The sequence below is a fragment of the Falco peregrinus genome, chromosome 10 (genome assembly GCF_023634155.1).
Source record: "Falco peregrinus isolate bFalPer1 chromosome 10, bFalPer1.pri, whole genome shotgun sequence".
NCBI lineage: Eukaryota > Metazoa > Chordata > Aves > Falconiformes > Falconidae > Falco > Falco peregrinus.
Window position 1 is genome coordinate 9,008,929 of NC_073730.1, and position 22,975 is coordinate 9,031,903.

The window sequence follows — 22,975 nt, forward strand, 5'->3', positions numbered from 1 at the left end:
TTTTTCTCTTAACCTATTTTATTAAGATAATTTTGTGTATGAGTTGTTTTACTGTGTCTTGACCTTTTGTTTTAAATCTCTTTTCCCCCTCTCCCTGTGAATTTTGGGTTATTTTTTGTCTTTTTTCTAGGCGACGTCCGCCAGCTGTTCCAGGAAGATCATCCTAACACACGCATTTCTTTTTTGTTACATGCAAGCTCTCTTTTTTTTGGGTTGTTTTTTTTGTTGTTGGGGGTTTTTTTGTCCAAAATTATCTTTAATTTGCACTAGCCTATTTGTAAATGAAAGATTTTATTTTCAGATGTTAATAATAAACCTGGATATAAAAAAAATAAAAATTCTGACTACAAAAAGGAACTTGTGCTGGTTTCCTATTGAAGGGTCTACCCACTCGTTCCCAAATGGAGCCATTCATACCCCATGTGAGAAATTGCCTGGGCTCTGTGGACACTCCCATCCTCTGGTGTGGTGGAGGGAGGGACATTCTGCTAGGATTCTACCATGGCTTCCGAATTCGTTAACCACCAGGATTGCTCCACATCAATGCCTCTGGCTTAGCGTTAGCAGATAGAATAGCCAGCTCCTTTAACAACAAGAGTCCTAAAATATGTCTGTAACACCCAGCAGGCAGCACCTGGCTGAGCAGAAGGTCAGAGAAGATTGTAGCAGTCTCTAGACTGATGAATCTGCACGATTATAAATAAATCACAGCTGCTCTGACCATTTTTTTTCAAGCTAAACCTCTGAATTCCTTGCGAGCTGACCTCTTTGGAGCATCTGAGCTGAAATAGCTGGAAGTAGCTACCTCTGGGATTCCGAATGTGTCTGTCCTTACAGGAGAGGCAAAATCTGGGGTTTAACATTTAGAAGCTGTGCTTGTTTTGGGTGCCAGAGAAGTATACAAAGAGCAAGTTTAAAAAAAATGGGAAACTGATGACTTTTATTGACTTTTTTTTTTTTTCCTCATACAAAAACCAAGAAGGGGTATCTCACAAACCACACGGCTGCATCAGACGGCATTGCACAGTTACAGACCAGAGGCACAACACAGCAGCAGGACTCCAGCCTGGTGTTCCAGGAGCACAAACGAGACGTTTCTTTGTAGTAGGAGGTTCACGGTGAGAGGGAGCTGCAGCAGTGCTGCTCAGGGGATGGGGGCAGGAGAGCGGAGGAGATCAGTGTTCTGCATGAGGAAGGGGCCTGACAACACACAGGCTGTGCTCTGGTCCAAGCCAGGTCTGACACAGCTGTGCTGAATTTGGGCAATTCCTCCAACTGATTTAGATCCCTGCTGACCTGTCATATACCAGGGAGCTGCTGGTAAATGCCAGGCACTAAGCTCGCTCAAATTAGAAGGGGGTACAAGCCCAGAGAGCTATAGACTTACACAGATTTTTCTTTTTTTTTTTCTCACTTAGTTTTTGGGTAGAGTACAACAGAAAAAATGGCAGTGGTATTAGCAAAAAGGGGGGGGAAACCCCAAGTACAGCAATTCTTGGGAGAGGGAGGTAAATAATCATTCCTGCTAGACCTTTGAAATGCATGTGCTGGGATGCTGAAATGCTAGGAATTGCTGGAGCTGGAAGGAGTACAGTGATGGGGAAGGTGCTTACCAGCACCCTGGGAAGAGGGAGAAATGCAGTCCGTAGCAGTCCCATGAACACAACTGTCCCAAGGGTGGGGGATGAGGAGAGGAGCTCAGACTGGCTGTGTCTTTCATTTGTGGAACTCGTCACCGTCAGGTACCAGGCAAAAAAAAAAACCAACCTCAGCAGAGTTCAGGAATTGTGTGGTCTCAGGACTACTACAGAAGGGACGGTGTTTGCACCCAGCAGGCTCTTGGGGAGATCCTGGCCATGCTTCACCTCTCAGGTAAGAGGGAATGGGAACAGGCTGAATTTCACAAGCTGCTACTTTTCCACATTGTTCAAAAAACTGTTCCACACTGGGCGAAGCTCTCGCTGCTTCCCTCTGGGATACAGCATGGTACCAACAGATGAACCCACAACAAATTAAGTTTTAGTTGCTATGGCCTTACCTACAGCACCCCAACCAGGAGCTGCTGCTGCTCTAGCTGCTAGCTGACCTCCATCCATGAGGCTGTAAGGCACAAACTTCTTTCTTGGAGCATTTCAGGGTGTTAAGTCTTTTGCAGAGATCTTTACCTTCTTCTGAAGTATTTGATAAAAAATATTGCTGGAAATAGGATTCTGAACTTCACAGTTTTCTTGTAGCTATTCCTAAAAATTCCTAAGTAGAAAGACAAAGGTATTGGTGTGCTGGGAAACCTTGGCACGTTCTTTAGCATCAGCTCACGGGATGACTTTTTGAAGAGGCTGTTTAAGCTTGTCTGTGCTATTTCTACCCTGCAATGGCATACGTTCTGTGGCTCAGCAGATAAGGCTAAGGGTGCTGCACCAGCTGGTGGCATTCTGCATCCCTGGGCTGCTTTTCAAATCCTGTTTTGATTTCCTGATCATTCGTGTTGTTGCTGTTGCCTCTCACATCATAAAGCTGAGAAAAGTTTAAGTGATTAATGTGGGAATTGAAGAGATATAAAGATCTTACCCTCAAAGACTGAAGCTTCACTCTGCCCAGGATTCCCAGATCCACTCTCCCACGTGGGGCGGGATGTGGGCCCCAACAGCATGGGGTGGGTGGCTGACACTTGCCTTTCCCTGCAGCAGAGGCTGTAGATGGAGATTCCAGACGGCACGTGTCAGCCGCTCCCCCAGGAGCAAGGCTTATCCCTAGCTGGGATACAATTACTTGCATTTGGCCAGCTTCAAATCAAAAGAAAATGTCCCATTAAAGTACTCGATCTCAGTGGACTTGGAAAAAAATGCAAAATAACATTTAACTCTTCCAAGCTGGTTGCTGAGGATCTGATTGCGCACGAGCTGAGAAGGACCAACCGGGTTCTGTGGTCTCGGCGTGTGCTCCACCAGGGAAGCCGCAGGACGATACACTTGCGTAGCAAATGCTCCTGGGCATCCAGCTCTTCTGCTCAGCTGGGCACAGTTACGGTAAGTTTTGTTCTGTAGAGGGTACTCTGACCTCAGGCACGAAGACATACTCATAATGATCATTTATTCAGCATCTTAAATAACTTCAGGAGCGTGTGCCCTCAGGAGAAGGGCAGAGAAGTCCTAGGGCAGCTCTGCCTGGCCTTTGTCTCCTCCTCTCCTCTCCCCGTCTTTCTCTTGCGTTTTCCCCTTCTTCAGAGTTCCTTTATGCATCCACGCCGTGGACTGGGCTTTATATTTTCACGTCCCAGGCTAGGGAGAGCAGGATATCGGTGCAGGCAGGCTAAGCGGAGGACTGAGCCTTTCCCCGGGGGATCTCTGGGTAGGGATGGAGGCTGAGGAACAGGCGAAGGGAAGGAGCTGGGTGGAGCGGAGGGACCTGGAGCTGCGGGCGGGCGGATGGGATACATCCCGCATCCTGCCTGCAGCTGGGTCGGTGGGGCCTGCTGCACCCATCCAAGCCCAGGGATCTGCACAAGTGATCCACTGGATTCCAGTGGGGGCTGAGGCGCCAGTGGCAGCCGGTGCCTGTCTCCACCTGGAATGTCTGGGTAGTTGACGTTTGCACTTTTCCTAACCCAGAGCTGGTTTTGAGAGTCTGAATTTGGGTAGACTTTTTTTGGGGAAGTATTTCTCCTTGGGGGAAAGGGTGCAGCAGAAACTCTGTTTTATTGTAGCCTCCACTGTGACAGACATTAGCAACGGGCGCCAGGCAGGCTAGATTTTATTTACTTTTGATTTACATTCAAACCTTGCCCTGCCGACAGGCTCCGTGAATCGGCTTTGGATGGCAGCGTTTCAGTGTCATTAGCCCAGCACGAGTTGGGACATCCTGGCTGCTGAGCAGCTTTCTGGGAAACCTCCCTGTGAAAAAAAGCCTTCTTTCCAAAGAACTAAAAAAATGTCATCTTGACTGAGCATCTGGCTACTCTGTGCTCCCTGCGAGACTGGAGCATGAGCTCTACACTTCCACAGGTTTTAATTAAAACCAAAATGAGATGTAGTCATCACCATGACGACAACAGCAACATTTAACACTTGGCAAGAGCCATAACAAAGCACTGGAGGTGTTGGGGACTCCTCTGGGGGCTGCTCATTTCCGAGAAAGCCCAAGGTGTGCGTGGCAAGCGCCCGCTCGCTGCGGTGAGATGCCGCCGCTCAAAGGGATGAGCTAAATCAAGCAGAAAACTGCACTTCTGCAGCATCGGGTTTCCAAAAGAGGGAAGTTTCATAAAACCCCAGGTAATGCCGAATGCATCCCTGTGAGGTGGGGCTGGCACAGGATTGTGCATCCCTGCCCTTCTGTGGTGCCATCTCCAGCAGGCTCTGCTCCCCGGGGTGGCCGGAGCAGGGCTGGGCTGCTGCAGGATGGTCCCAGATGGGAGCAGAGAAGGGGGAAGAGCTGGGGAAGCCCTCCTGGCACCGGCACTGGGGCTGGCTCGTCTTGACCAGGACCTCTTTGCCGGCAGCACCCTCTGTTGTGTGTGGTGCCAGACAGGACCCAGGCCCTGCCACTATCCCAGCAGCCTGGCATCTCCCCAGCCGGTGGGTGCACCCACGGGTGCCTGTGCTGAGCTCCTCACCCCGTGGCAAGGCCAGACCCACCTCTGGGAGGGGTTCAGAGAGGGGAGGAGGGGGTCTGGCTCCCTCACCACCCCCTCCTAAAGGACTGAGGGTAAGGGTAACGCAGAGTCTGGCAGCGTCATGAGGCTATTCTGGTATCAGCAGCCGGAGGGGTGCAGGTGAGCAGGGCTCTGCACTGCGCCTTCCCAGGTGCCCTCATGTTTGGCCCTGCAGGTCCAGCAGCACCCTCCACCCTGCCCACAGCGACCCTCACCCAGTCCCCTTCCCCTCCAGGCCTCCCAGGGAAGCGCTGTCAGTCCCCATCGCACACACTGAAGTCCCTTAGCGCTGAGGACCTCCATGGGCATGCTGTGGGGCACATCTGAGCCAGATGTGCGTTTCCGAGTGGTGTTTCCGCTCAGGGGATGCGCACACAGCCTGTGCCCCCTCCCCCAAGTGTGGGTAGGGGTCTGCATGCCTGGAGAACACCCTGACCCACTTGCTTGCTCCCCCAGCTGTGGCACAGGCTGGCCACTCCACGGGGTTCAGGTCCTTCCTTCACCAAAACCAAGCAGGTCGTGTCTGGAAACAGATGCTGAGGGTAAGGCAAACGTGGCCCTTGTTGCTGTGCCAGAGGCTTTATTGGGCCGGGTGTTCTCCCCCGCCCCCGGGCTGTCCCTCAGCAAGGACCTCTGCGCTGCTCACAGCAGTGAGGGTCCCATCAGCCAGGCCTACATGAGGAACCTGGAGAGGTCCTCCTTGATCTCAGCCTCATCCCACGGCCCGTGGATGTTGTCCTTGAGCAGCTGAAGGCGGATGAGGCAGTAAGGGCAGAGGCAGGAGATGGCGAGCAGCAGCGAGGCGAAGAGCACGGCCCCCACGCTGGAGACGGTGGCCAGCCCTGCCAGCGCCGCCAGCGCAAAGAGCACCGTCACCCCCACGTAGCAGCGGGGCGTCTGGGCTTTCAGCTTCTTCTGCAGCATGGGCCAGAGGGCGAAGATCTGCATGGCGAAGGTGACCATCACGAAGGCGTGGAGGGAGCGAGGCAGGCGGGAGGCCAGGCACACCGAGGCGAAGATGGCCATGTTGAGGGACAGCGTGCTGGAGACGATGGCGGCGTTGGCGCCGTAGTCAAAGAAGATGAGGTGGCCGAGGAGCATGAGAGCCGACATGGCGTAGATGGTGTCCGTGCTGATGGACTCCGTCAGCGTCTTCAGCACCGGCGAGAAGCCGTAGGTGAAGGCGGCGAACACCAGCGTGCTCTTCAGGTCAGCCCACCGCGTCCGCCCGCTGGCCCAGCGCCCGGCCCCGCCGTCCACCGCGTCGAACAGGATGTAGCCCAGCAGGGAGGAGGCCAGGGCCGCCGCGAACAGCCCCTGCGGGCTCAGCGCCCCGGCGGCCATGTACCACCAGGTCAGCACGAAGACGCAGACGCTGCACAGCTGCTGCACCACCGCTCCCGACTGGAAGACGACGGCCCGGTACCGGTAGCGGCGGGCGTGCACGTTCTTCCGCAGCTCCTCCAGGAACCGCTGATCCACGTAGTTATCGGGGAAGGGCTGCCGCTCGTACAGCACCTTCTGCCACCGCCGCCCGCCGCCCGGCTCCATCGCGCCGGCCGAGGGGCAGCCCCGGCCCCGCCGCCGGGCCCCGCCGCGCCGCAAGGGACGCCGGGCGCTCGGGGGCGCCACCTGCCGGCCGGAGGGAGCGCGGCGGGGGGGTCCCGCTGTGCCGTGAGCTCCCCCCGGCTGCCCGCCCCTGGCCCCGCCGCTCCCCGCAGGCGGCTCGGGGGGTGTGGGGGGGCGGGGGGCAGCTCCTCGCTGCCTGCGGCTCCGGCCGCGGTGCCTGCGCTCAGCCCCGGCCCCTCACGGCAGGGGGGCACGGAGGGGCTGGGGCGGGCAGGGGCTGTGGCACCAGGCTGGGGAGGGGCGGCTGGGGGGGTTCAGCCTGGAGAGGAGGGGGCTCGGGGGGGCCTGATCGCTCCCTAAAACTCCCTGACAGGGGCTGTAGGCAGGGGGGGGTCGGTCTCTGCTCCCAGGTAACAAGCGACAGGGCAGGAGGAAACAGCCTCGATTTGCACCAGGGGAGGTTTAGATGGGAGAGTAGGAAAAAACTCTTAATGGAAAGGGCGGTCAGGCGCTGGGACAGGCTGCCCAGGGAGGGGGTGGAATCACCGTCCCTGGGGGCGTTTAAAAATTTTGTGCTTGGGGACATGGTTAGTGGTGGCTGTGGCAGTGCTGGGCTAATGGTTGGACCTGATGATCTTAAAGGTCTTTTCCAACCTCAATGGTTCCGTGCCAGGCCCCGGGTGCTGCAGCCTTTATCCCATGCCGGAGGCGCTGCTGCCACAGCGGTGCCGCTGTCACGGTGGGAGGGTGGGCTGCGCCCGCGCTGGGCTGGCAGGTCCTGCCACGGTGCTGGCAGCAGCTGTGCCCACGCATGGTGACAAAGGGGTCTCCCAGGGGACCCTCCTGCAGCCCCAGTGCGCCATCCTTCAGCAGCCATCAGGAAGGATGCAGCTGGTCCATGGGATTTGGTCTGGTCCTGTCTGTGCTTGGACGTCCGCGTGCGTGTCCAGCCCCGCTCGGCGAGGGACCGCAGTGAGCATGCCCTGCCCAGGCCCAGCCGTCCTGCTGTTCTGGCCAAACCAGGTTCCAGCGCCCGTGTCGGGAATGTGGGTGTGATGCTCCGAGCACAGGTGCCTTTCCCCTGCAGCTCAGCCCTGCCCTGCTCCCTGCGCCTGCCAGCACCCTCAAGAAGCAGAGGCAGGAGGAGGAAGAGGAGAAGTTGTGGCTGAGCAGGGGCCGAGAGGTGCAGGGGCACCCACCTCCTGTGCTGCCCACCCCCTCACCAAAGGCACTGAGCTGGTGTGCAGCCAGCAGGCCGGGGAACAAAAAGGGACGAGGGGAGGTGTCGCAGAGGGAAGAGGTGTTTTCCCCAAGTGTGTGCATGTTTGTGCTCAGGTTGGAGCCTTCCCAGCCCCAGAGGTGCCGGCTGTGGCGGGGATGCTTACTTTGGCCTCACCCGAGGGGCCTCGGCCCAGGGCAGAGCAGCCCCGAACACTGCCCTGTTTGTGCTTCGGGAAGGGGCGTCTGTGGCCGTCCTGCCACGGCGGGAGCAGGCGAAGGAGCTGACGGTTGTTTTCCCCCCACAGGCCTCACACACGTTTCCCTTCACAGGGCAGGAGCTGGCCAGTGCCTGCTGCTGGGGGGGGGCTCGCAAGCAGGACCCCACCGTGTGCAGATCATGCAGAGCAGCAGGTAACCCCCGCATTGCCAAATGTGCCTTAGGGGGGGACCTCGGGCTGAGCTGCCCCGCGGTGACATCTAAAAAGTGCCACCTCCCAGCCCCGTATCATTGCACTTGCTCCACAGGGCAGGAGCGGCTGCTCGCCCCGTGCATTCACCCATGCCAAGGGGTGAAGCTGGCAGCCTCCAAGCCGAGGATGGAGCTGGGCTCGGTTCTAGCTGCCCTACCTAAAAGCCCCCATCCCCACACTTAGCACAGAGCCGTGCCTGTGTCTCCGTGCACACAAGCCGGTGCCCACAGGGACAGGGAGTGCTGCCAGCTCCTGTGATTGCTGGCATTGCCTTGAAGCCCAGGGCCTGGGAACTGGAGATTTTGAAGGAAATGTTGTTCTCCCAGAGCCGCAGAGTAAAGCTGGGGCGTGTAAGAGAAAAGCATGGAGGGCAGCGTGTCCCTCCTGCTCCCCTGAGAAGTGCCACAGCCACCACGGCGGAGGGACACCACCTCCCATGGGCACGGGCAGGGCAATGCTGCACTCTCGCTGCAAGTGGGTTACAGAAGGTTTGGTTTGACTTGGCCCTGGGCTCTTGTGCACAGCTCTGGTGCTCTGGGGACTGGGAACAGTGGGCTGGGCTGGGGCATGATGCAGCTCTCATGTGGTCAGGTCCATCTGGAAACCCTGGTACCCTTTGGTTCTCTGCCGTGAGCCACCAAAATCCCCCTCAGAAGCAGGGAGAGGTGGGCTGCTGCTGCTGGTTGGTGACTTGCAGCATCCCTGAGCCATGCCAGGCGATGCCAGCCATAGCAGCAGCATAGCAAAGTACCTCTGGGAGATGCCACCACAGCCACCTGACAAGGGGATCACCCTGGTGCTCTGCACCCAAGGGCTCTGCACCCTTGGCAGCGCCCACCCAGTGCTGAGGCCCACAGGGTCTGGCACCCACTTGGTGCCCTGGAGACCCCACCAGGCTCCAGCACAAAACAACTGCCACTGCTGTGCTGGCACTGCGTCCCCGTGGGAGGGGACAGTGTGTGCTGTGCCACCGTGTGAACACACCACCTGCAGTCCAAAGGGCAGCTCAGCCCTGCCTGGGTGGCCCAGACTTTGCCTGCAGGGGAATGACTCACCTGCCTGCACCACAGTCCTAGCGGGACCTGCCACGGGACCCACCACGTCACCACCCATCCCTGCCGGTCAGATGGGAACGTGTGCCCGTGGAGTCACCCCTCAGCCCTCCTGGGGCCACGTGGCCAGCAAGGCCCTCCTGGAAGGGGTGAGCAGTAGCTAAGGTCAAGGATGCAAAAGCCCTTTGTGAGCATCTTGATTCCCACTCTGGATTCCATGCAGTAAAACCTCCCTCATCTCATGATTAGGTGTCCCCAAGTGCCACTGGCCTCTGGAGAGGCTATAAGATGGCAAGTGCTTTGAGACCCTCTGCTGAAATGCAGGAATGAGGAGCTGGATGCCGTGACACTACAACCTGTGTACGCTGAGGACCTGTTGGCTTGGCTGTCCCCTGCCCTTTGCAAAGAGACATCCCCCCCCGCGAATTTGTTTAGTGTCTGCTGGGCTCTGATGTTTGAATTGCTAAAGCTGTTTGGAAGGAAGACTGGGAAAGGTGACAGGCTGGGACTGAAGTAGCTGTGACTGATCTAGACCTCCACTGGAGATATTTGACTATCAAAGTATCGAGGGCACTGCACCTCTCACTGCTGGCTCAGGGCTGCCTCCAGGTTTGTCTGCCTCTCCTCAAGGTGGGACCATCACTTGCGCTGCAGAAGGAGGCTTCAAAATAACTAAACAGCACGCCCTGCTTAGGGTTTGAGCTTGCCTGAGGCTGCTTGGGTGAGGGCAGATCCTGCACTTCTCCATGTCCCTCAGCTGGGGCTCTTCCCCTGCATCCACCTGCGTCACCCCACGGGGGACAGGCCTGCCCCAGCTACCAAGGCCATAATGGCACCGGCAGCTTTGCAGCCTGCCTCACCGTGCGGGCTCCGTCCTTCTTGCCATCTCTCTGTGGCGAGTGGTGCCTGCTAGGGTTGTGCTGTGTCCCCCAGGTTGCTGTGGCGGAACTGGGTCCCTCCCTGGGGCTGGGGCTGTGGCACAGACAGGGCTGCCTGTGAGCACAGCGCTGGGTGCTTGGGCTTCGTTTCTCTGCTGAGCCACCCCCCAGCCTTCCCCTTTGACCCTGGAGCTGAACCCTCCCTCCGCAGGAATGTTTTTCAGGGGGGAGGTTGGCACAGCTCCAGCTGCTGAATTTTTTCATGCCCAGAGACTGTCTCCTGCCTTAAACGGCCCCATGACATGGGCTGCGTCTGCTTTCCTGCTGTCACCTATTTAAGGATTTTTTTGATTCAGTCCCCAGTCCAGGGTGGTACGATACCAGCCCAGCACCTGGAAGCTGCTGTTGGGGGCTGCTGGGGCGTGCAGGGCTGGCTGCCCTGGCCTCCCCCACAGCGATGTGCCCAGGTACGGGGGAGTCCAGTGCTGCGCCAGCTCTCCCAAGCATCTCCCTTCCCTGTGCGCAGGTCAGATTTCCTGGATCCAGGTCCACATCCTGGTCCCAGGGGGACCCTTGCCATGGGCAGCCCGTGCCTCGGAGGGATGCTCCTGGGTGCCCTCAGGCATGGCTCCTGCCCTTGGCCTCACTGGCCAGACCCAGCTGGAGCTGCCCAGACCCCCAAGCCCTCCTGCTGGCCGTAGCATCTTCCACCACCCGAGAGGCCTCCCTGCGAGCTTGGGTGGCAGATGCTCTGCCCCATTTGGGCTTAGAGGAGGCCCCACTGGCCCTGGCCACATGCTGCAGTGCTGGTTGTGCAGCCAGGGCAGAGAGTATGCCACAATCCCTGTGGGTCTCCATCCCGAGGCCAGACAGTGTGGAAGCACCAAGAGCTCCTGGAGGGGACATCACCAGTTTTGGTGTCAGAGCTCGCTGTCCCAGGCAGATCATTTCCAGAGCACAACCTGCCCTATGGAGAGGAGCCTGCCCCAGGGCGCAAGCCAGGACCTTGCTGGAGACCACATGAGAGGCATTCCTGGGTGCACAGCCCCTGCCCAGGACAGAGAGGACCTAAATGCTGGTGAGTCGCTGTCTTACCTCATGGCAACATCCTAGGGGCACGTGGGACAGGCTGGGCATGACGTGGGTGCTTGCATGTGAGAACAAGGGTGGTGGGAAGGGAGGCAGAGCAGCCAGGGAAAGGGGAAACTAGCACCCTTCCAGGCAATGAGCTGAGCTGAGGAGGTGCCGAGGCTGCTGGAGAAACCCAGCAATGCTGCCCAGGGCTGGGGAGAGCAGTCCAGGAAACTGAGATCAAGCCTAAGCAGCCCAGGCTGGACTGGCATCTTCCAGGGTGAGGTTTGGGATTTGCTGAGCCTGTTGCAGGGAGAGAAGGATGGGAAAGCTGCGGTGTAGCTCAGCTGAGGAGCTGGGGCAGGAGAGATGTGATGTGGAAAGGCGCACGCTTGCAGGGACGTGACCTCTGGAAGACACAGCCTCTGGGGTGGCTGTGAAACTGAGCTCCCTCGGTCCGGGCATTCCCTGGCGGTCAGCATGGACCAGTGAAACCCCGTGGCAAAACACCCTCCTCACCGCCTGCGCTGGGCTCCAGGGAGAGGGACAAGCCAGCCCAGCTGGGGTCCTGGCCAGCTTCGGGCAGTGGGTCAGTAGGGTCCCATTTTGTAAGGGAACTCTGTGAAGGTCAAGCTGTCACCTAGTAATGTTTTTGTATTTTAACCTGCTTTAAAAAAAATATCCCTAGGAAACTGTAGCCAGAAATGATGTCAACAATGCGCTCTGTCAGCTGCAGGGTCCTCCCAGGTGGGATGAGTACAAACTTCAGCTGCCCAGGTAAGCTGAACCCAGCCCTTGGTTGTACGTGGCACGTCTCTAATGAACGCAGGGAGGAAACCAGACCTTGGGCGTAAAAAGCTAAAACCAGCCTGTGGGACCTGAGCATGGGTCATCATGGAAGCTGGAAGGTGAAAAATATCTGAGATTCAAGATTTGGGAGTAAGGAGGGGCTTACAGATTCACATGGGTGCCCCTGAGCCCCAGCAGCAGCGCTGGAGCTCTGGAACAAAGCTTTGCTGATGGTTTCTGACTCCGTTCCTCCTTGTTTAGCCCTGATGTTGAAGCGTGGGGAGAGGATGTGAAGTGCTGACCCAGCTATGCTGCAGCTGGTGGAAAGGCATCAAGAGCTGCAGGTGGCAAAACACTGAAAAACCCAAATCCCCAGAGGGCGAGAGCAAAGAACCGTTGGGGAGAGCTGGTAACCAGGGTGGTGGGTGCTGGAGCCACGTGCAAGCTCTCCATCACCCTCAGCTTCATGTGGCAGCTTTCCCCCTCCCCTTGCAGCTCTGGGACATGGAGCAAGTGGCGTGAAGGGATCCGGAGTTTCCTAATGAGGTTTTTACCGTCTGCTCAGGGGATATTTTTGTTCTTTAGCTAAATGCAAACAAAGGCAGAAGTAGATAGGGAAGGGGGGACACTGATGAAAGCGTGTGCAGGTGAGCTGGCTTTTATGGGAAGTGTAGCTGGGGGAAAATTTGGTGTGACAAAAGAGATTGTAAATCTCTGCTTTAGCTTGGTGCACTGCAGAAGGATCCTCCTCTGTGCTCACCTTCCAATTTGATTCCTAAAGAAGCATTTGTTCAAACACAGCATGGCCTCACCCTGGAAACACAGAAGTTTTGGGGGAGATGTTGACCCCAGGAGCCCTTCCTGCCCTCTTCCCGTGAACATCAACCCAGAGCCTCCAAGAAGGAGCCCACCTGCCTGCAAAGAGCAGCGTGATGTTGGGGCTGAGGTGCATTTTACCACACAGTGCTTCTCCCTGCAGCACAATCTTGCCCTACCCCAAAAGACAAGGGTCCCCTGGGTCCGGCGCTGCAGGACATGCGTGTTCCTCTGCCAGCATGTAGGTCCCCGAGGAGTGACGCTCCCTGCTACCGGCCACCCCCTCACTCTCCTCCCAACTTTTCAATATCTGCTAGGGAGGGGATGAAGCCAGGTGGGAATTTAGTTTATTTTAGTACTCGGCAGAAGGGGAAGGGAAGCAGCTGGGCCCTGCCTGGCCAGCTCTCATCTCTCACCCCTACCGCCTGCATCTGGCGGAGCTGCGCCACCCTCCTGGCACTGCTGCCCCAGGGCCCCGACCGCTCTCCCAGCCCCGGGGGGGCCTCTGTGCGTGTCTCAGTGTCTCAGCTTTGGTTTTGTGTTGACAAAGCCACAGATGTGCCGTCCTGCCAGATCACGCGCCTGCGATGTTGCCTGGTTTGGCCTCGATTTGCATGAGGCCAGGGAAGAAGCCCGGTGCCGTGTTGCACTAGGTGCTTTCCCAGCCCCTCTGCTCACCCTCGGTGCTTATGGGCAACTTCAGCCCACGCTGTCCTCCCAGGAAAAAAAAGCCTCCCCCAAAATTTACACCTCTGTCACAGAGTTTTGCCGTTTCTCGGTTTCTGTATTGAGAGTTGTGTTTTCTTTTCCCAGGGGGTTCAGATGGTGGCTGCCAGGAAGCACAGAGGGGGACCTGTAGGTGCCCGCCACAGGGTTTGTCCCTGCTGGAAGCCCCTGGTCCCACACTGCATTTCCATCATGCAACCAAGAGTTAATTTTGATTATCTATGTCTCAACTGCCAGCAGCTTTTGGACTTTCCCTGCTCCATCAGCCCCCCCTGAGACGGCAAGAGCAGCTCCTCGGCTGCCGACTGCATTGTCTTCTCCGGCTGGCAGCAGGCACTGGCCTCTGCTCCCGTGTCATGGCAGGGAGACGAGATGCTGCTGAAGGCCGTACCTTGAACACCTGCCAGCCAGGCTAGGAGAAAGTTGGTCCCTTCTCCTTGAAGCCATTTTCTATCCATTCCCCAGCATTGGCTGTAGGAAAGGGCGTTTTCTGTCATGTGGGGGCTCTGTGGTCCCGAAATGGGGCCAGGAGATGCTGTGGCTTCCTGCTTCACCCCACCTGAGCATCCTCGCTGCAGTGGTCATTTCATCTCCTTTTTCTAGGCAAAGTTAAAATTCAAACGAAGCCACATGAAATGAGCAAACCAAATACAGATGTTTTCAAAAGTGGAATTCCCATTTCAATTAATTTTCTTCAAAGTTTTGACTTTCAGGTTTTGAGCCACTGAAGAGGGGGCTCAGAGTCAGGCAGAGGAAATCTCTCTTCAGATCCGGCTGTGCCCTCCCATTGCTGCGCGAGGGGTCTGAGCCTGCCGCAGGTGGTCCTGGGCATGGCTCCATCAGAGCTTTTAGGAGCCGTGGAACTGTGCCACCATCTACCCGTGCTGGATTTCGAGGCTTTTTCAGGAGGGATTGAGGCTGGCTGGAGATCAGAGCAGTCACTCTCCTATACCAGGTCACGCAGCCCCTGCCAAGTGTCACTGTGTGCCATTGTCCCTGCTTGCCAAGAGGAGACCTGCCGCCGCTCCTCAGCACCGTTGCACACCGCCGCACCGGCCCACATTAAGTAAACCTAATGATGCTCTGTGCGGAGCAAGCGTTTCAGTGACCTGGCCTGTGTGTATTTGCAGTTTGATCGGCCGGTTGCTGTGACCGTGGTCACAGCCCAGCAACCCAGCGTGGCATCCCCTGGGTTTTAAAGGAGGCTGTGGGAGCAGGAATCAGTGTCCGTGCAGGGGGACGTCCAGGACCCCCGGCCCCTCCTCGTGGGACAGTGCAGCAGCCCCAGCTGGGCAGAGGTGTGACACGAGCAGAATCGCTGGTGCAAACTCCATCGATGGTCCCTGACGCCTCATCCCAGGGGCGACACCTTGCAGCCACCCTCCCCAGAAATCCTGTATCTCTGAGTTGAGTTATAAAAGAGCAGTTATCAGCTCAGCTGGAGGCAGAGTTGCTCCTGCTTGATTTTGCACGGGAAATTATTCCAACCCCCGCCCCCCCCCCCCCCTTTTTTTTTCCCACAGCTTGTTTCTCTCCAGTGTGAATTGCAGAAGAAATAAAAGAAATTCAGGATTTTTAAGAAGTTTTACACAGGTTTGCTGGATTCTCTCCTATAAGTGGTTAACAGTTCATCTAAAGTCACAGGAAGCTCTCTGAAGCAATCTTGCAGTTTACAGCTTTTCCTTTACTAAATAAGAAATGGTCAGGAAATCAAACAGGAAATTGTGTCTGGAAGGAACAAAAGTTGCGTTGTCAGAACCTGCTTACAAAAGATTTACTTTATTTTAACCAGTAAGGAGCCAAGATCAATAGTCAGAAGAGGAAGTAGTTTGTGTGAATTAAATCACATGTGAAAAAAAAACCCCAACCAAACACTGGGGAAAACAAGATGCCTTTGTAAAGAGCAGATAGGGATGAATGGAAGAGAAGGCTTAGCATCTGCAGCAGCCAAATGCTGGAAGGTGCTGAGAGACAAAGGGTGTAACCCAGGATCGGGTGTCTCTCCAGAAGTCTAACATTGCTCCATGGCCTCAGCGCCCCAGTATCTGTGGGAGATATTCTACAGCCTGTACAACACACCAGGTCCATTTGAGTGTTAGAGTACAATGGACAAGCATTGTCCCATCACTGTGCAGCGTTTGCAGGTAAAACAGCAGCACCTTTTCTTTCCTCCCACTCAGAAACACTGCACCAAGGTGCCCCTTGGGTGGCCACCTCCAGCTCTTCTAACCCAGGCTGTCGAGCACCACGACCCAGCTTTTATTCACGGTCAGCAGAGTGATTATTTTCCTACCACTACCAACGCAACCTGTTGTGCTTTCCATGCTCACAGTCCTCTGCACTTACACATCAACACTGCAGGCACGCAGAGTCCTCTCCGCCCAGGGGATGCAGGTACGTGCGCTGTCGGGTGACACGCTGTCTTGAATTCAGCTCCGCGGCAGGACTAACCCTTCATGGGAACTGCACCAGCTCGCCTCATCCTGGGATTTGGCCAAAAGCAAGCCAAAATCCTGCTGTGAACATGCAGTGCTTTTTGAGAATCCCATGCAAATATTTGTTGCCGGGTAACCCTACAGTACATTGGGCTTTGGGTTAATTATGGGCTTTAGTTGAGAGACTGTGTAATCTGTAATTTACTTTTTTTTTACCATTATACTGCTCATCTTATCAGCGGTTGGGAAACAAGCTTAGCAAGTACTGGTATGTGCGGGTATGTCAGAGGTGATGAATCGAAATCTCTGTCTGGCTGATGACACCAGGCTTATTTGGTGGACGCTCATACCTGGTGGGGACTGACTCAAAGGGGCTTTTTCTCCAGTATCCTGACCAGTCACTGTCATGGTTCCCCTGAAATGATCTGTCTTCCGTGACAGCTCTTTAGCTGTGTTTGCTCTAAGCTGTATGTGATTAATTCCCAGCTGGTAACGGGACCGTGGCATGCAGGAGCTGTGCCAGTCAAGAGCAGCTGCATGGGCTGAGCAAGTGCGGCTTCACAGCCTTTTCCCCTCCTCTTGAGGAAAAGCTCTTGGCGAGGAGGCTGGAAGAATTACTGTCCTGGGAGCACGATAGAGGCTGACAATGGAGACGGTCCCAGCAGTACTTTGTGGCATGGCCCCGAGCAAAGCACTGCCTGCCAGCACCGAGACAAGTGCTCTGCCTGGAAATGCTTAGCAATGGGTTAACGAACATTTACCAGCTCTTCTAGCAGACAGCAAAGCAGTTCTAATTTCTAATGCTTCATGGATGGATTTTGCTACTGCTCTGGTCCTGTCCATCCCCAACGTGCTGTTTGTGGCCAAGGCTGTGTTGGTGGGATGAAGAACTGCTCTCTGCCTGCTGGGTCAGGTTGGGCATGGGTAAATCCTCTGGTCAGAGGCAGGACGCCAGGTGTGCAGGTGTATGCCTTGCTCTGCACCTCCCTGTGCTGACACCCCCCTCTCACTCAGAAGGGAAGGTACCGTAATCCTGGCAGCATCCATGAAGGAGACGAGTCCTACACGCCTCCCTGGGGGGTCATGTCCTGGCAGGAGGCAGAGGGAGGCAGCTGCAGCTGAAGCTCGCGTTGCCCTGCCTCTCTGTGGCATCCTCCAGCCCTGAAGAGGGAGATCTGCGATACTCCCCCAACGTGGTTAAAACAGCTGCTTGTGGGACGTGGGCTGTTGCTCCCACAGGGAATTCCCACCACCGAGGCAGCTCCCCAGAGCTGGTGCTGAGGCGCGTCCCTGGGCACAGAGGACTTCTGCACACGTGCTGCTCTGGGCATGGCCCTGTGGCAGGTCCCTGGAGGCACAGCTGGGCCCTCCACACCCCATCTCTGCTCACAACTGTCCCAAGGCCAGTGAAGTGCCCACACAGCCATGGAACCACGCTGCCGCTGTGCTATGTCTTAGCTCGGGCACTGCAAAAGGCTGAAGAAATTCTCATGGCAAAGGTGCTGGCTCATGCCCCACTGAAGCCACAAAGCAGTTTCTCAAGTGTTTTTCAGGACTCGCCTCACTCCTGTAACCAGTTAGGTTGTTCCTGCGTCATCAGCGCTCCTGGGGCGACAGAACCTGACCAGGGAGGTGAGTGGTGCTGAGGCAGCCGAGCTCACCACTGACCCACTGGGAGAGCTGCCAGAGGGCTCTGTGGCAGGCATCGCACTGGGGACACAAAGCAAAGCCACTCGCTGTCAGAGCTGCCCTCCTGGCTACTTTCATCTTGATCTGATCCATATTGTGGTTTAGTAAGTCTATTTTCTTCTGCTAGAGGTTCACGTTAAATCCCATGGGCTTCTTCCAAAACCTACCAGTGACTTGCACAGGAATTTCCTCCTGTTCAGCCTAACAAGTTACAGCTTCGTCCAGCAGCTCCAAGCCAAGCTTCTGGCCAAGCTGCAAGGTATGGGGCAGTGGGTGCTGCTTTGTACCCTAGCTCACTGTCCCCTGCGCTGTTATGCCCCTATTTTCCAAAGAGACACAGCAGACATCTGCCCAGGATCCTCCTGCAACAGCCCCCTTCTCGAGCACTGCAGGACAGGCTGTTTCTGTCACGGGGCAGACCACGGTTTGCTGGCCAGGGGGATTTAAACCCGAGCCTGTGTGGAGATGGGGCACAAAGCTGGAGCTTCTCCCTTTTCCCTTTTCCTCAATGTGTTGGCACGCAGGCCTGTCTGCTGACTGTGGCATGCAGAGCTCTCAGAATGGCAGGGGATGCCAAGTATTAACGAAAGCACAAAATTACTGGGTAAAAAATCAGGAAAAGAACAGACATAAAGACTCTCCAGAGGTTTCCACTGCTGGCTGGGAACATTTACCTGCAGCTGGCTGACTCTAGTCACGCCATCCTGCAGCTCGGCAGCTCCAAGCTAAGCCCTGCAAACACCCCGTCCTGTTTGGGAGTACCCCGGGATGGCCGTAAGGGCTGGTTCATGGGGCTGGGGCCATAACTCCTCTGGGGAAAACAGCAGCTATGGCCTGGGAGGGCCCTGCTCCTGTTAGGATTGCCATGATTCACACCCTCCCATGCCTCCCTCTGGGCAAAGCTGTCCTTCCTTGTTCAGAGTCCTGACGTGTGCATGTTTCCAACACAGCATGCTTGTGACTAATCCACCTGTGCCTTTCAGGACGGCTGTAAATGCCCCGTGGGCTGGGAGAGCAGCACACGTTGCCGCTTGCTGTGGCACTGATCACATTGGGAGCCCCAATCCTGAGCCGTTTTTTTGGTGAGGGTAAGCTGCAAGGATGGTTTGCTTGACTACCACAGGGCAGTGGAAAGCCCACCTTACAACACCATGCTTCAGATGGGCAGATTTAGGCCTGGCTATCTGAAAAATCCTGTTCTTTTGATAATAACTGTTGTGTTTTTCTACCAGTCCACCCAAACACGCCAGTACCAGGGAAGACACCTCTCTTCTGTCCCACGCTGGGGGCGGGCACCCACAGATGCCAAGATCACCCTTACAGCTTCCTGGCCTGTATTCCCCCCCAAGCATCTCCCAGCCCCAGCCAGCAGAGCGAAGGCAATGCTAGGGATGGAAACCGGGATGGACTGCGCAGGCAGTTGTGGGGCTGGGGGGAGGCTTGGCCAGGCTGCCAGGCCCCGGGCACAGCTCCAAGGAAAGCACTCCCCGTGCGGGCCTCAGGATGCACCTGGCCAGCTGCCAGGCAAACCCTGCTTCGACTTTTGCTCCCGCAATGACTACATACGCACTGAACCACCTCAGACACTTTTCTGGCACCCCTTGTGCGTATAAGCACTGGCCATGCAGCCATCCGGTACTCAGCGGGGAAGCCTAAGCCCAACCGCGCCTCACGCACGGGCCGCCTAAAGGCTCCTGCAAAATGGCCGCCGCCCCGCTCCCGCCCAGGAACTGCAGCTCCCAGCAGCCCCCGCGCGCCTCCGCCCGCTGGCGGGCGGGGCTCCCCCGCCTACTCCGCGGCCGCCATTCTGCTGGGGGCCTCAACCGACACCAATCAGCGCTCAGCTCTGCGGGGCAGCCTGCGGAGAAGCCTGATCAAAAATAAAATATTTAAAAAACCCCCTGTCATGTCGGGGAGTCGTTCCTCAAAACGCCCCCCGAACCGGAGGCAATGACGCTCCTCTCTTTCCTAGCGGCCTCGGTTTGCTGCCAGCCGTCATTTATTCCTACGGCGATTTCCCTTTAACGGCTTGTTTCACGCGGGCACCTGGCAGGGGTCCTTGGGGGGCGGGGAAAGAGAAGGCCGTTCTTTTGATTCGCCGCCGCGTCCGAGTGGAGGAACCAATCGGCGCCGCTGACAGGGGCTGGAAGGCGGTGGCACTCCCAGACGCTCAGCCCATTGGTTGCGGCGGCGCGAGGGGGCGTGGCGGAGCGGCGGGGAGGGTGACGCGTATCCTTCCAGCTCAGCGCGTGAAGGGCTTCAGGGGCGGGGCGAGGGGCCCGGGCCGGCGGGCGGTTAGGGCCGCGCTCGCGCCGCCGCCTGTCGCCTCGCGCCGGGAGCCGCGCTCAGAGGGGGCCGCTCCTCCGCCGCCGCACGCTTCTCCCGCCGCCCCTCTGCCGGGGAGGATGCGCCGCCGCTTCCCGGCCGCCGCAGGTAGACGGGGGAGACGATGAAGGAGCCGCCCCGCAGGCGGCTGGCCCTGGGTTCCTGCCTCTTCCTCTGCGCCGTGCTCTGGTGAGTGCCGGCCGCGCCTCCGCCGGGGCCTCCCGGGGCCGGGGGTATGCTGCCGCCCGGCGCTCTCGGGGAGGAGCGGGGGGGCGGGCCCGCTCCCAGCCCTGCCGCCTTGCCGGGGGGCCCGGGCCGCGCCTGCCCTGCCCGGGGAGCGTCCCTCTACCCCGGGCCCGGCGGGGGGGGCGCCGGGGTTACTGAGAGCCGGTGGCCCCCGGGGGCGGAGGGTGCCGCCGGGGGGGGTACGGCGCTGCCTGCGGGAGGCACAGCCGTGTGCTGCCGGGCGGGCCGCGACCCCAAAGCGAGCGGTGCCGGGGCGGGGAGGGGGGGTGAGCCCTTCAGGCGTCGGGGCTTCGTGGTTACCGGCACTTCTGAAGGGGTTTTGGGGCACTTGGTGCTTTTCGCTGCAAGGCCGGCTCTTGCCTTTGCGTTTTCACGCTAAACTCCCGCAGTGTTCTGTGGAAGATCAGGGTGCCTCGTTCTTGAAACGGATTTTCTCAGGCTGGCTGGAGTGGTGTTCAATTAAAGCCACCGAGCCCTCTCATCTCGCTTTGATTCTCTCTTTGGGAGTGTTTTTCGTGCGATTATCTTGGCTCTGCCTTGTTCATCATCTTCTGTTCTTTTTGTTTTCAAACTTGCTAAAAGATGACATTTGTTAGGACAGGGATACTGGGGGGCTGTATTTCTGTATGGTAAGTTCTAAGCTTCTTAAACTTTGGCCTCTTTTGAACTCCGTGACTCACTGTTTGAGAAATGCTAGCCAGTTTGAACAGCAGATTGCAAATATTGAAAAATGAACGGCAGCAGTCGTTAGAGATAATTGTGTGTCTCGTGTTACTTTAGTACCTTTTCTGTAAATTGTTTAAATACCTAATTTAAAAGCAATGGAAATAGCCTGGAAGTTCAGGGTTGTCTCGTAGTTGATTCTAGTTGGATGAAGAAAGGGGAGCCCAGACATCACTCTGTATAGAATCCGTTGCACATCTAGTGCTGACACTTGCATTGTTGGGTTGGGACCATCCTGGACCAAATTTGATTTGTGTCATCACGTTTTTGTCTTTAGGAGACAAAACAGTGAGTCTAAAAAGTGTTTGAAAACTCTGTTGCTGTGTTTACATTTAGCAGATTTTAAACAGAAAAGCTCCTAGCCAGATGTGTTTTAAGTGATCTGTGAAGCTGATGAACTGTCTCTAAACAGCTCTTCTTTTACTCGTCGGACAACTGAGCTGCTTCTCATGGAAGTTTCTACTTGTATAGTTGGGATTATTACTAGGAAAAGAGTTCTTATTTCTTTCTTCCTGTGTCCTCAAGGTTAATAACCTGTTTCTGCCTTGTGGTAATTTGTTAACAAAGCTGTTGTCAGCTTAAGGGTACATAGATCATCAGAGTAGTTTTTTTGTTGCTGTGGCCTTAGTCTGCTGGTTTAACTGAACTCTTATGTTTAAGAAAAAAATCAGGTACCTATTCCATATTGATAAAGTAGTATCATGTTTAACTAACTTGTTGAAATAATACGTTTGTTCTGTAATGCCCATGTAACTCTTGTGTTCATCTTGGGTATGGTTAGGAGAAAAATTGAGCCAAGTTATTTTCTTACTCTTTAAGAGATTGCTCTTTCAAGTAGTGTCTTAACTGATCTTGGGGCTTGCACTAGAGTATCCCAAACCTTATAGTATATTAAAAAAAAAGTTCAGATCGTGTTTACCCTGCTCGCTCTGGCTGCTTTTGATTAAAGGGCCAGTAGTTTGATTTAAATGTTGGGAGAGTTACAACTCTAGTTCCCCAGTCTGTTGTCTGAACATAAATTCACGTTGGAGAGCTGAAAACCCTCAGTCTGTAGGCTGGCATTGTGGCTTGCTCTAATTTCAGTAACCATGTTGGAGTTGTAATTGGAAAGTCTTGAAGTGTATTAATTCCTGCATTGTTGCTGGACTCTGTTGTGGACTGTAAGTTGTGATGTATTTAACTTTTTACTAAAAAGAAAACCAGCAACTTTGTTCGCATAGGCAGTTAAGAAACTTTAAATAGTAAATGGAAGGCTTTGTGTTATAAATGTTGGCAAGTGTGACAAATGTTGGCTTTTTAAATTTGGTTGTCTTGAAATGTAATCTTCAAAGGATTTAATGCTAGTAGGAGAGAAACTTTTCTTACACGTGAACCTAGTGGTCAACAGATAATCAAATTAAAAAAGCAAGGGGTAAAAAACACAAGACAAAACAATTGCTGAAAACTCTCTTGGAGCTATTTGGACTTTTTTTTTTTATGTCTGGGCTTTGTTGTATTTCTGGCTAGATCATTGCTTCTTCCTTTAAGCTTAGTTTCATCAAAATAGGCATTTTTTAAAATCTCTCGTCATGCATCTTAATGCTTGCCTAAAGAAGTTGGTCCAATGGAGGAGCATCAATTGGTAAAAAGGAAGTGTGTGTGTGGAAAAGACTGATTCCTACTTTCTTTAACTGGAAGGTGTTTCAAAAGGTTTCATCTTGTAAGTTAAAAATGTGACTCTGTATTAGGAAATGTACAAAAAGCCCAGAAGCTTGAGTTTAGGGATTTGTTTGCTGGTGTCTTTTCAATAAAAACAATGTGATGCTCTTTGAGAGTGCAGGATCAGAGAGGTATTGGTACTTGAGACTTTCTGAAGCTGGAACACTCACAGCTCTCTGACAAATCTGACTGAGCCAGTGAGGTTGTTCCAAGTAGTTCAAAAGAGTGTGATGGCTGCATGGCTTTAGAGAAATGCTTCTGATGGAGGTAAGGCTTAGGAATGTAGTGCTCTAAAAATAATATGCATCTGTGCAGATTGGAGCTTTGTGCATGAGAAATGACTCCTGTTGTCCTGAATTTGCAAAGATTTTTTTTACGCTTCAGTTAATCCCTTTGTGTGGATAATCATAAATACTTTTACATTTTGCAGTGCTTTGTAGTTTGACAATATACAGAGCTGAATGAGTGGAGTAGATTTAGAAGCTTATAAGGGATACTAGTACTATCTGAGTTGAGACTAGCTGTGATAGTTTTTTGAGGAGTAACCTGTATAAATTGCTCTGGCATCAGCTTTTGCCTGCCATAAGATGCACTTTCAAAGCATGAGCTTTGAGTTGAA

The 22,975-nt window shown here is 55.1% G+C and overlaps 3 protein-coding genes and 1 long non-coding RNA gene across 9 annotated transcripts in view; 3 read left to right on the plus strand and 1 right to left on the minus strand.

Moving 5' to 3' along the window:
* Window positions 1-1,287, plus strand: part of DNM3 (dynamin 3) — a 187,147-nt gene extending 185,860 nt beyond the window's left edge. Inside the window, exon 20 of the mRNA XM_055815066.1 lies at window positions 131-1,287. Within this exon, the coding sequence (XP_055671041.1) occupies window positions 131-167 (37 nt within the window). The 3' untranslated portion in view covers window positions 168-1,287. The remainder of the gene's footprint in view (window positions 1-130) is intronic.
* Window positions 1,288-3,721: 2,434 nt separating this feature from the next.
* On the minus strand, window positions 3,722-6,259 carry PIGC (phosphatidylinositol glycan anchor biosynthesis class C). The gene has a single exon (XM_005241227.3). It carries the CDS (start codon window positions 6,197-6,199, stop codon window positions 5,321-5,323), a length of 879 nt encoding a protein of 292 aa, XP_005241284.2. The 5' UTR covers window positions 6,200-6,259; the 3' UTR covers window positions 3,722-5,320.
* A 4,707-nt stretch (window positions 6,260-10,966) lies between these two features.
* On the plus strand, window positions 10,967-19,367 carry LOC114013166 (uncharacterized). 2 transcript variants are annotated; one of them, XR_008749084.1, is made up of 3 exons: window positions 10,967-11,498; window positions 11,598-18,452; window positions 18,597-19,367. It is a non-coding gene; the product is annotated as an uncharacterized LOC114013166 (long non-coding RNA). The 2 variants fall into 2 exon arrangements; XR_008749083.1 differs by having other exon boundaries at window positions 11,598-15,322; window positions 15,421-19,367.
* Window positions 19,368-19,623: 256 nt separating this feature from the next.
* The window catches only part of SUCO (SUN domain containing ossification factor), a 40,881-nt gene continuing 37,529 nt past the window's right edge, over window positions 19,624-22,975 (plus strand). For 3 of the 5 annotated variants that reach the window (XM_055815236.1, XM_055815235.1, XM_055815238.1), the window contains exon 1: window positions 19,624-19,878. In XM_055815236.1, the coding sequence (XP_055671211.1) occupies window positions 19,814-19,878 (65 nt within the window). In that variant the 5' untranslated portion in view covers window positions 19,624-19,813. The remainder of the gene's footprint in view (window positions 19,879-22,975) is intronic. The other 2 variants (XM_055815234.1, XM_055815237.1) reach the window with 1 other exon arrangement.

Excerpts from the sequence above, each read along its gene's own strand:
- PIGC (XM_005241227.3), bottom strand. The coding sequence starts at position 6,199 with ATGGAGCCGGGCGGCGGGCGGCGGTGGCAGAAGGTGCTGTACGAGCGG.